The sequence below is a fragment of the Chlorocebus sabaeus genome, chromosome 17 (genome assembly GCF_047675955.1).
Source record: "Chlorocebus sabaeus isolate Y175 chromosome 17, mChlSab1.0.hap1, whole genome shotgun sequence".
NCBI lineage: Eukaryota > Metazoa > Chordata > Mammalia > Primates > Cercopithecidae > Chlorocebus > Chlorocebus sabaeus.
Window position 1 is genome coordinate 20,749,522 of NC_132920.1, and position 12,623 is coordinate 20,762,144.

At 38.9% G+C, this 12,623-nt stretch overlaps 1 protein-coding gene across 1 annotated transcript in view; it reads left to right on the forward strand.

Annotated features, from left to right (window-relative positions):
- The window catches only part of CDKAL1 (CDKAL1 threonylcarbamoyladenosine tRNA methylthiotransferase), a 705,645-nt gene that overhangs the window by 247,514 nt on the left and 445,508 nt on the right, over window positions 1-12,623 (forward strand). The window contains exon 8 of the mRNA XM_007973575.3: window positions 6,583-6,703. Within this exon, the coding sequence (XP_007971766.3) occupies window positions 6,583-6,703 (121 nt within the window). The remainder of the gene's footprint in view (window positions 1-6,582; window positions 6,704-12,623) is intronic.

The following is a 12,623-nucleotide window of genomic DNA, read 5'->3' on the forward strand; positions in this document are numbered from 1 at the left end:
TTCTAGTATACGTGGGTGGGATGTTTTCCCTCGGTTCTAACACCATTCAATGCAGGTAGCACCATGAGATTTAGAAAACATTTTTGTTCTTGAAGATCGATAGACAGCGTTGAACATTGATTCAACTAGTGTAGCAATTACTGTACAAATAATATACAATGCCTTGGTTTCTCTTCTCATAAATATTTCACTATTATGAATTCAGAAATGTGTACACAACAGTGAATTGTACCAAAAGCTAGCTTTTTGGTTCAAATTTTTACAACGTATAATAATTTTAGTTGGTAAAATGGTTTAGTAGCGTTCTTTAATGGATTAGATCAAATGTAAAAACCAGCATGGAATCAGATTTTGTAGCTGATTTATGAATAACTGCTGAAAACCTCAGGGCTTAAAATTGAATTTGGTTTTAACAGGATTGAATTGTGTCTGACACTTGTAAGTAACAACTCAGAGAGATGTTTATTAAAGAGGGTTAATAAACCCACCGAGACATATTTGACCATTATTTAGAGGAGGTGAAATGTGAACTTACATTTAAAATGGAAAAGATAAAAGATCTCAGAAATATAACGTTTTTGAGTATGTCTCATTCTAAATATATGCCGGTCTTCCTTTCTTATCTTTTTATTAAAGTTGCATATCTCTTTTAGTCACTTTACATATTTATCACCATCTCCTCGGTGGCCTCATGCCATTATCAGTTGATCTTGTCACACTGAGCGTCATCTCCCCATCTGTTCCTATTAATATTTCCCCCTTTAATTTCTTATTACATGGGATTGAAGCGATGTAAAAACTCACTCCCTTTTTCTTTTCTCTACTGGTTTGCCTTCTTTCTTTTCTCTTTCCCTTCATTCAAGCCAAAAGGCTGATTCACAGTCATCACAAAATAAACCAGTGCTCAGTGAGCAGCCATTCTTTTTCTGTCACAGTGCTAGGCCTCAGTGGCTAATGAGAAAGGATCAAATAAAGAAGGAATGTGTGAATGTGTAATTGTGGTCTTTACCTCATGGTCCTTTCGTAAGTATAGCGTGCTCATTTTCAGGACAAATTTGCTCCAAAAATTTGCCTTTTACCTTTCACATCTCAAATCTTTCAGCATGTTTCTCTGATCCTGAGTCCTTGTTCTCTCTCCTTTTCTTTCCAAAGACTTGATTTTTCAGTTTTATTCTTTATTCTGGCAAGTTTTAGTTTGTTTCAGATGGCAACAGTATTGATAACTGCACATAAAATAGGTAAGGATTCACAGTATTTATATTTACTATATGGTTAATGGATTTAAGGAATTAATTTGAAACAGCAGTTCTGTTTGAAAGAGGATTTCTAAATGAAAGGGTGTATTACAAATAAAAGTTTTGTTCTGCCACTCCATTTTTAAACAAAGAATTGTTTTATGGTTGAAATTCCCTCCTTTCATCTTTGGCCAGATATAACAAGTGACTGTTATGTTATTTCCTACTTTGTCTTTAGTGTGCTATAGTTTTCAATTTTAAAAAACCAGACTATTGTTAGGTCTGCTGCTCTTTAATGAATCATTGGATTGGAAAATAACTCATTATATCATCAGGCAGAGATACTTTCCTTTATTTGCATGTAGATAGTGAAGATGAATAATTTATCAAATGTTATTAGTACAGGCTGCAGATTACTGGAATCTCAGCAGGATATAATGAAATTTGTCTCATGCAAGTATGAAAATAGCATGGCTTTGCATAGTCGTTATTGAACTCTTGGCATCTCTTGGAGAACAATTACGTTAGCATGCCAGTCTTGCACACCTCTTCATTAACTGGGCTTTTGATTGGAGAGTTTAACTTATCTTGAAAAATCTGTGGAATCCAACATGCCAAATGCTTGCTTGACTTTAGCCTGTTTCTATGTTGGAGCATACATTTTCAGAACGAGTAAAGTACTAAATGTTTCTTAGTAAGGTGAGTAGTGCAAAAAGGCTATGACTGATGCTTTTATTACTTTTGGTTGTGAAAAGTTGTACCAGAGATACTGAAGCAATAAAGCTTTCTTAAATGACAGGTGATGAAACATGTATGTAAGTGCTTAGAATCTTAGAGCTGTACTAATTATGTATTTGAAGTTATTTTAATGATTGCTTCTTAAAAGTTGCATTTGATATGCTTCTGTCATGATGGCATGAGGAGGTCAACAAACCTTCTTCTCAAAAGCAATGCTAAAGTTGCACAAGCAGTTGAAAGCAAATCATGTCAGTACTCTGGAAATCAACTAAAAGCATTCAACAAACTGAGAAGTGTTTATTCACGATAAAACTGAACTTCGGATAAAAACAGTGTAAGTCTTGGTATTTATGCTGGGGCGGCTCCATTTTCCCTCCTCTGCTCAGTGGGCAAGGTTGCAACTAGGGCAAAACAGGCCATGAAAGCCAGCAGCTTCCTGGCTGCTCCTGAGACAGCTCAGTGGATTTGGAGAACTGTCAGGTACGGTGGAGATTTTGATGGCAAGCAGTAGGGAAGGTCTGCAGCTCTACTGGACTGAAGTTACTGACCTGTTTGGTGCAAGCAGTGGACAGACGGACTAGCCGGGGTTTTAGCAGGGAATTCTGGGAGCTGAGCTAGCGCTATGAGGCTTGTGAAACTCTCCACATACCTTAAGTTAACCAGAAGTTGTTTCTTCTGCACATGCAGCAGAAACTGGAATGGACTTTGTAAGAAATATTGAAAGTTTGTCAGGCAGAAAAGAAGAGGCACTGAATAATAACTTGGATTCCAAGGAGCAGTGAAACATGCTAGAAATGGTATTTATATGAGTAAACATATTTTTCATTTTCATTATTTAAAAAAACATAGGCCAGGTGCAGTGACTCATACTTTTAATTCTAGTACTTTGGGAGGCCAAGGTGGGAGTATCACCTAATCCCAGGAGTTTGAGACCAGCTTGGACAACATGGCAAGACCTCATCTCTATTAAAAAAATTTAAAAAGTAATGGACGTCGTGGTGCACACCTGTAGTCTCAGCTCCTCAGGAGGCTGAGATGGAAGGATCGCTTGAGCCCAGGAAGTCGAGGTTGCAGTGAGCCATGATCGTGCCACTGCACTCCGGCCTGGGTGACAGAGTGAGACCCTGTCTCATAGAAAACAAAATGGAAAAAAACACATAATTATGTAACAAACAATAATTATAGCACCATATTTTTAGCTTTACATGAGTCTTCCCTTAACTATGAGAGATACATTCCAAGATCCCCAGTGGATGCCTGAAACTATGGAGAGTACCAAACCCTGTGTATCCTGTGTTTTTTCCTATACATACATCCATACCTATGATAAAGTTTCATTCACAAACTAGGCATAGTAAGAGATTGACAACAATAGTAAGAAAATAGAATAATTATTACAGTACACTATAATAAAAGTTATGCGAATGTGGGGTCTCTCTCTTCCTGTCTCAAAATATCTTCTTATACTGTACTGTGGGTAACTGAATCCGTGGAAAGCAAAGCCACAGGTAAGTGGTGCTACTGTATACCACTATATATGTTAATATGTGTGCCAATAGTACAAAAGAGGAAGAAGGAAAAGAAATAGCATCAGGACAATTGAATATCCATATTTAAAAAAAGAGCTTAGGTCTTCACTGTACATAAAAATAAACAAAGTGAATTCTAGACATAAATATAAGACAGAAACAATAAAACATGTAGAAGAAAACACATGATAAATCTCTGTGCCCTTAATATAGCTAAAGAGTTCTTAGATGTGACACCAAAAGCATGAGCCATAAAAGAAAAAATTGGATGCATTGAACTTCATTAAATGGAGAAAACATTTACTTTTCAAGACACACTATTGTGAACATGAAAATATAAGCCACATACTGAGAGAAAATATTTATAAATCATATATCTGATAAAGGTCTTGTAACCATAATGTGTAAATAATTCTTACAACTCAGTAAGACAAATACTCTAATTAAAATACTGGTAAAATACTGGAGTAGACATTTGTATTAGTTGGGACCAATGGGTGTATATATAGAAAGAGATGTAGTGTAAGGAATTGGCACGTGCAACTGTGGAGGTTGAGAAGTTCCAAGATCTGCGTTCAGCAAGCTGGAAACCTCAGAGAGCTGTTGTGTATGTAGTTGCAGTCTGAGTTCAAAGGCCTAAGAAACAGGAGAGCCAATGGTGTTAAGTTACAGTCCACAGGCTGGCACACTTGAGACCCAAGAAGAGACAATATTTCAGTGTGAGTCTAAAGGCCAAAATGAACCTGTGTTCTAGTTCATACAGTCAGTCGGGAGGAGCTCACTCTTAGCCTTTTTTTTTTTTAAATTGAGACCTTTATTTAATTGGATGAGGCTCATCTACACTGGGAAGACAATTTGCTTTACCTAGTCTGCCAATTCAAATGGTATCTTATCTAGAAACACCCTCACAGAGACATTCACAATAATATCAAAATATCTGGGTACCCTGTGGCACAGTCAAGTTGACATATAAAATTGATCATCATAACATTCTACTGAATAAGAAATACATTTGGCTGATAATCACATGAAAAGGTACTCAACATCATTCCTCACTATGGAAATGCATATTCAAACCACAATCACATACCACTACACACCCATTAGAATGGCTGTTATCAAAAGAAGTTGTAGTACTAAGTATTGGCAAGGATATGAAGAAACTCAAAACCTCATACATTGCTGGTGGGAATATAAAATGGTATGACTGCTTTCGTAAGCTGTTGTTTCTTAAAATGTTAAATATAAATTTACCACATGATCCAGCAGTTCTACTCCTAGGAATATATCCAAGGGAAATAGAACATATGTCCGTATAAAAACTTGCATGTGAATGTTCACAGAAGCATTTTTATGGTAGCTGTTAATTGGAAACAATTCAAATGTCAATCAGCTGGTCAGTGGATTAACAAAATTCCCTCTATTTGGTATGGGAATAGAGATAGACTCTAATAAGCTCAATTTTAGAACATTTACATCATATTTCTAAAATTGAGTTACTGTGATGATTATAAAACTTTTTTCTTTGAGATGGAGTCTCACTCTGTCGCCCAGGCTGGAGTGCAGTGGCGTGATCTTGGCTCACTGCAACCTCTGTCACCCAGGTTCAAATGATTCTCTTGCCTCACTCTCTTGAGTAGCTGGGCTTACAGATGCATGTCACCACACCCAGCTAATTTTGGTATTTTTAGTAGAGTTGAGGTTTCACCATGTTGGCTGGGCTGGTCTGCCTGCCTTGGCCTCACAGAGTGCCAGGATTACAGGTGTGAGCCACGACGCCTGGCCAAAACTTTACAAATGTATTGACAATCTTTGACTCTTATTCTTATAGTGTGTGAATTTTATAGGCTATAGGATATACCTCAGTAAAGTTATAAAAATAATAGGTCTAGACTAGGTGCAGTGGCTCATGCTTGTAATTGCAGCACTTTGGGAGGCTGAGACAGGAGGACTGCTTAAGCCCAGGAGTTTGAAATCAGCCTAGGCAATATCGCGAGACCCTGTCTCTTAAACAAAACAAAACAAAACTAAACTAAAACCCCAAAAAACAAAAAAAAAACCCCAAAAACCCCAAAATACAGTATGTCCATATAGAAAGAACAAATGACAAATAAATATGGTAAAATAATAATTGAATCTGAAAGGTATGGGATTTTTTTGTATATTGTGTTCTTCCACTTTTTCTACAAGTGTGAAATTATTTCAAAATTTAAAAATTACAGACGTTTTAATGGCTCTTAGTAGTGATCTGATTTCCTTTTGTGACATTGTGTAAAAATAAAATGTTTGTTTGTTTAAAAAATCCAGCCCTAAAGTGCAATTTTATCTCAGCTTTTCGATTATTTACTTCTTTGATTTGTTGTTTGCTTTGAGCAGTTACTTGGGATTGCTTTTGTATTGTTATTATTATTACTCATTTTTTCTGTGATGTAGTGGCAGGCAGGCCCAGTGCCCAAACCACCCCTTCCTGCTACACGTACGTATTTGGCCTATGCTAGAGAGTATAAACCTGTAGAAATGATATTTTGAGGGTATTCTGTTTCTCATCTGTTCCAATATAAGCAAAGCAAATAGGCCTTGAATACAGCTGTTTTTCTGTTTTTTGTTTTGTTTTGTTTTGTTTTTTTGAGACGGAGTCTCACTCTGTAACCTAGGCTGGAGTGCAGTGGTGCCATCTCGGCTCACTGCAAACTCCACCTCCTGGGCTCAAGCTGTTCTCATGCCTCAGCCTGCCAAGTAGCTGGGATTACAGGCACCCGCCACCATACCCAGCTAATTTTTGTATTTTTAGTAGAGATGGAGTTTCACCATGTTGGTCAGGCTGGTCTCAAACTTTTGACCTCAGGCGATCCACCCACCTTGGCCTCCCAAAGTGCTGGGATTACAGGTGTGAGCCACTGCACCCGGCCGCTGTTTTCCCTTTGGACAGTATTTCTTAAGTTTAAATGATCACGCTTCACTCCTTTATGTTGTTTCCCCTGCTCCCAGAAAGAAGTTAAATGAACACGTTTGTTGAAAGCATTAAGTTACAGTGAAGTGTGTGACTCTTGCTAATGTGTATTTATGTGCTTGGTTTGAAGGTCACTCTGTGAGACTGCTGGGTCAGAAAAAGGATAATGGAAGGAGGCTGGGGGGAGCACGATTGGATTTGCCGAAGATTAGGAAGAATCCACTGATAGAAATCATTTCCATCAATACCGGGTAAGCATCTCTCGAACTTACTCATAAAATATTCAGTATATTTCATGAATTTAATTTTTTTTTCTTGGACATGTGACATAGAAAAGTAGCCAAACATTTTCTTGGGAAAGAAAAATTACAAAATGTGCTCGAATACAGTTTCTTCTGAAATGTTTCCTGTATGTAAACTATACTTATATTTGCAGCAGGGTTTTATTTATTTATTTATTTATTTATTTATTTATTTATTTATTTTGAGACGGAGTCTCGCTCTGTCGCCCAGACTGGAGTGCAGTGGCCAGATCTCAGCTCACTGCAACCTCCGCCTCCCGGGTTTATGCTATTCTCCTGCCTCAGCCTCCTGAGTAGCTGGGACTACAGGCGCCCGCCACCTCGCCCGGCTAGTTTTTTGTATTTTTTAGTAGAGACGAGGTTTCACCAGGTTAGCCAGGATGGTCTCGATCTCCTGACCTTGTGATCCACCCATCTCGGCCTCCCAAAGTGCTGGGATTACAGGCTTGAGCCACCGCGCCCGGCCTGCAGCAGGGTTTTATAACTTTAATATTATTTCCATTTTTGGTAATAAACATGGATTTCATTTCCCAGCTATGGCCTTATTTAAAATCTTTGAAAAAAATTAGCACTTTATTTTGTGGAGTGATTAAGACACTTATCATATTCGACTGTTTTTTTCAGTAAAGGTGTAGTAAATGTTGCCCAAGATACTAACCACACTTTGATTATTCACTATTTGAGATGCATATTTTAAAATGTTATTCTTCTGAGCTTTAAACTTAAAAGAAGCATCATGACAGATTATTAAGTACTCTTTTAATTTCCACACCTTGATTTAAAGTCCTTGATTATATCTCTTGGTATACTCATTTGTTTCATAAGCATTTATTGAATTTTTGCATTCTTTAAATTATGAGTCCGTCAGAAAAAGAAACATTTTCTGAAAATTTGATGAGATGAAGGCCTCTGTTTCTTAAATCACAGGGAGCAGCTAATTACCCATACAACCACATCTCATTCCCCACAGATTTAAGCTGTTCTGCCCCTTTCTACTTCATCCTCCTTCCCTTTTATTTGAAATTGTTTTCCTTCCGTTCTGTTCTTTCTTCATGCTCCTTCTCATTGAGAACTGGTGAACAGCTTCCTTGTCCACCATCTGCCTATTTCTCTGAATCCAATGCCTTTACTTCCTCCAGAACAGTGGCAGTTGTGTTGCCACTAGCCCTCTTTTCTGTAGTCTCACCAGTTTCTGGTTTATCCTCCACACTGCTGTCAAAGACTAGAAAAGGTTGACCAAAGTTATTTAGTTTTTCCCAAAAAGCCCCATGGAGTGGCATTCAGTGACTTGGTGAATTTGTGGTGGACCAGCATCTGGCCTTCAGTGTTGAAGATTCAGAAACCCAAACTTATCAAGCTGAGAAACTAGTAATTAAAGCAGAATTTAACAGTGAGAAGTATAGTTGTCACTTGACTGAGTACCTCATATACTCATTCTGTCTGTCCAGCCTGAGCTGAATTATAAATGCAAGTCTGTTTGCTTTCCCCGCCTCAGTTCTTCTTTCTCCTTCATTCCAACATTGTAATACTTTCCCACAACTCCTGATTATCCTATTTAAAATCTCAAACGTTCTAACATTCTTTCTCTTTTTTTAGTTGCCTTGTTTTCCTCTGTAACTTTAGTTGTCACTGAAATATATAAATGGTCATTTATTTGTATTTTAATTGTCTCTCCTCACTGGCATATACTCTCCATGAGAGCAGGGCCTTTTTGATTTTGTTATTTACCACTCTGTCCCCAGTAAGTAGAAAATTATACACAGTAGGGATTTAATGCATATTTATTTACTGAATGAATGAATGAATAACTTACATAATTTGACAGTTTAGCGGGACTATGCTAAACTATCATCATGGTACAGATTGCTTTGCAAATTGGACAATAATATTTGGAGTTTGCTGGCTAATCATGCTTTCTCCTGAAAAATGCAGTGTTTTTTTTTTTTGTTTTTTGTTTTTTGTTTTTTGAGATGGAGTCTCCCTCTGTTACCTAGGCTGGAGTGCAATGGCGTAATCTCGGCTCACTGCAACCTCCACCTCTGGGTTCAAGCGATTCTCCTGTCTCAGCCTCCCAAGTAGCTGGGATTACAGGTGCATGCCGCCATTCCCGGATAATTTTTTCTGCTTTAGTAGAGGCAGAGTTACAGCGTGTTGCCCAGGCTAGTCTCGAACTCCTGAACTCAGGCAATCCACTTGCCTCGGCCTTCCAGAGTGTTGGGAATACAGGCATGAGCCACTGCGCCTGGCTGAAAAATGCTGGTTTTGTGTGTGTGTTTATGCGGGGCTTTTGGCTAGACACATTCCTTTAAAACATTAGTATTTCAGGGTCTGTCAAACTCTGTTAGATTAGGATTCATTAGGTCTCTGCACGGTAACTTTCCAGGTACGTATTTGGCCTATTGAGTGTCTGTTTTTAACTGTTTATTTTTCTAGTCCCTGTGTTCTTTTTCATTTTGTCACTCCCCTCTTCACACTCCAGTATTCAGTTTCCTGAACTACTTGAAATTCTCAAAACTCCAGATTCTTCTCTGTCTTGACTGCAGGCCTCCCCGTAGGCTAAAGGGTTTTCCTGGCGTGTCTGTTCTTCCCCATTCACCTCATGGGTGAGCCTCCTGCTCTCAGCTGTGTGCTCCTTTCTTGGGATGTCTGCTTCTTTCTCCCTCCACAACCAGTCTACATCTATCCCTCCCTCTAATTTGTGTCCACAGCATTCCCTATGTATCCTGATTATGGCACTTTACAGACTGTGTCATTTGGATCTTCCACTACATTGTAAGCTCCTTGGGTGCTGAATGTGTTTCAGTTGTCATTACATTATTATCTTCGAGTTCAGTGTTTAGTGCAAAGTGAGCACAGTTGTCCCTCGGTATCTGCAGGGGATTAGTTCCAGGACCTCCTCAGATACAAAATCTATGCACACTTAAGTACCTCATATAAAATGGTGTAGTATTGGCCGAGTGTGGTGGCTCCCGCCTGTAATCCCAGCACTTTGGGAGGCCGAGGTGGGCGGATCATGAGGTCAGGAGATTGAGACCATCCTGGCCAACAAGGTGAAACCCCATCTCTACTAAAAATACAAAAATTAGCTGGGTGTGGCGGCATGTGCCTGTAATTCCAGCTACTCAGGAGGCTGAGGCAGGGGAATCACTTGAACCTGGGAGGCAGAGGTTACAGTCAGCCGAGATCGCACCGCTAAACTCCAGCCTGGAGACAGAGCTAGACTCCATCTCCAAAAAAAAAAAAAAAAAAAGGTGTAGTATTTTCATATAACCCACTGACTTTTTCCAATATACTTTAAATCATCTCTAGATTACTAATAATACGTAATACAATATAAATGCTACATAAATAGTTGTTATACTATATTTTAAAAATTTAGTTTCTTTTACTTGTTGCATTATTTTTAAGTGGCTTTTTTTTTCTTCTAAATATTTTCTTTTTTTTTTCTTTTTTCTTTTTTTTTTTTTTCTGATGTGGAGTCTCAGTCTGTTGCCCAGGCTGGAGCACAGTGGCGCGATCTCGGCTCACTGCAACCTCTGCCTCCTGGGTTCAAGCGATTCTTCTGCCTCAGCCTCCCAAGTAGCTGGGACTGCAGGCGTGTGCCACCACACCTGGCTAATTTTTGTATTTTTAGTAAAGACGGGGTTTCACCATATTGGCCAGGCTGCTCTCGAAGTCCTGACCTTGTGATCTGTGCACCTCGGCCTCCCAAAGTGCTGGGATTATAGGCTTGAGCCACCACACCTGGCCCCAAATAATTTCAGTCCATGATTGGTTCAATTTGTAGATATAGCACACACATGGATACAGAGGGCTGACTGCACTCAATAAATATTTGTTGAGTAAATGTTTTATAAGTTATTAGTTTTTGTTGCTGTATATTAATTAAAAATTAATTTTAAAAATATTTAAAATTTTTTTAATGTTTACAATTTAAAATTTTAAAAATTTGCTTTAGGTAACCATTTTAAATAGCCTTTAGGTAAAATATTTTATGTATATTATTTGAATTTTCCCTCTTATAGACTTAATGTTTTCTTCAAAATGGGCCTGCACTTTAAAAGATTGAAAGCTCACTGGATTTGGTGTCACTCTTATCCTCTTGTATCCCTCACATTAGAGTGTTGATCCTCAGTACAGTAGCAAATAACGCTTTTCATATTAAGAAAATTTAATCCATATTGTCCCAGAATGAGAAAATGAGTTTCTAATTTTCTCAGACTGCTAATCATCTTCCTGAATCGGTTGTAGCCTTATCACTTGCTCTCACATAAAAGCATTCCCATAAGTATTTGTCTACACTATCATTCTATAACATATTAGCTTCGATTTCTTTCTTTATTTTATTTTATTTTTTTGAGATGGGGTCTTGCTCTGTCACCCAGGCTGGAGTGCAGTGGCATGATCTCAGCTCACTGCAAGCTCCACCTCCTGAGTTCAGTTGATTCTTCTGCCTCAGCCTCCAGAGTAGCTGGTACTACAGGCGCACGCCACTGCACCCAGCTAATTTTTGTATTTTTAGTAGAGATGGGGTTTCACCATGTTGGCCAGGCTCGTCTTGAACTCCTGACCTTGTGATCCACCCACCTTGGCCTCCCAAAGTGCTGGGATTACAGGTGTGAGCCACTGTGCCCGGCCGGATTTCATTTTTTTCATGCTGGTGGAGCTCATTGCTTTTTTTCACTTACTTTTAAATGTTTTAAAATGATTATACTCATAATTATTTTTCAGTAGAAAAATGAGCCTTCTCAGTAAAATCCTAACACTTTTCAAAATTTTATTGCTTCCGGATTAAATATGTAGATCTGACTTTCCATAAATTTTTCATTTTTCATTTAGGAAAAGGGTCCCATTTGTAGCAACTTTTATTATACGTATTAGTAAATTACTGAAGTTACTATTAGAACCATTAGACTTTGCAAAGTTGTTATGCCTTGTTATATTTCTAACTTAAAATATAAAAGGATGGCTAGGTGCGGTGGATCACTCCTGTAATCCCAGCACTTTGGGAGGCTGAGGCAGGTGGATCACCTGAGGTTAGTAGTTCGAAACCAGCCTGGCCAACATGGTGAAACCCTGCCTCTACTAAAGATACAAAAATTAGCTGGGTGTGGTGGTGCATGCCTGTAATCCCAGCTACTCGGGAGGCTGAGGCAGGAGAATTCCTTGAACCCAGGGAGTGGAGGTTACAGTGAGCTGAGATCATGCCACTGCACTCCAGCCTGGACGACAGAGTGAGACTTCATCCCTAAATAAATAAAATAAACCAAAACATAAAAGTACATCAGTTGCTTTAGCGAAGTGAGAAGTTGAAAATTTCAGATTGTATGCATTTTGGATGGGCACAGCAGGATAGGGTATGTGTGGATACTTATGTAGAATTTTTTTAAAAAGTCAATCAAATGTTATGGTCAGTATCATAGGTAGTCAACATGTCCATGAATGGAAGAAATAAGCTAAGGTTGAAAAGCTCAGTTTTTGTCTGGTCTCCCATTTGTGTGACTCCCTTATTTTTTCTTTTCTTTTTTTTTGAGACAAGTCTTGCTCTGTCTCCCAGGCTGGAGTGCAGTGGCGCGATCTCGGCTCACTGCATTTCCGCCTCCTGGGTTCAAGCGATTCTCCTGCCTCAGCCTCCCAAGTAGCTAGGACTACAGGCGCCCGCCACCACGCCCGGCTTATTTTTTGTATTTTCTGTGGAGATGGGGTTTCACCCTGTTAACCAGGATGGTCTCAATCTCCTGACCTCGTGATCCGCCCGCCTCAGCCTCCCAAAGTGCTGGGATTACTGGTGAGCCACCACGCCTGGCCGTGACTCCCTTATTTTTTCTAGCAGTGGGAATAGAGTATGGAGACAGGGTAGGGGCTGGTG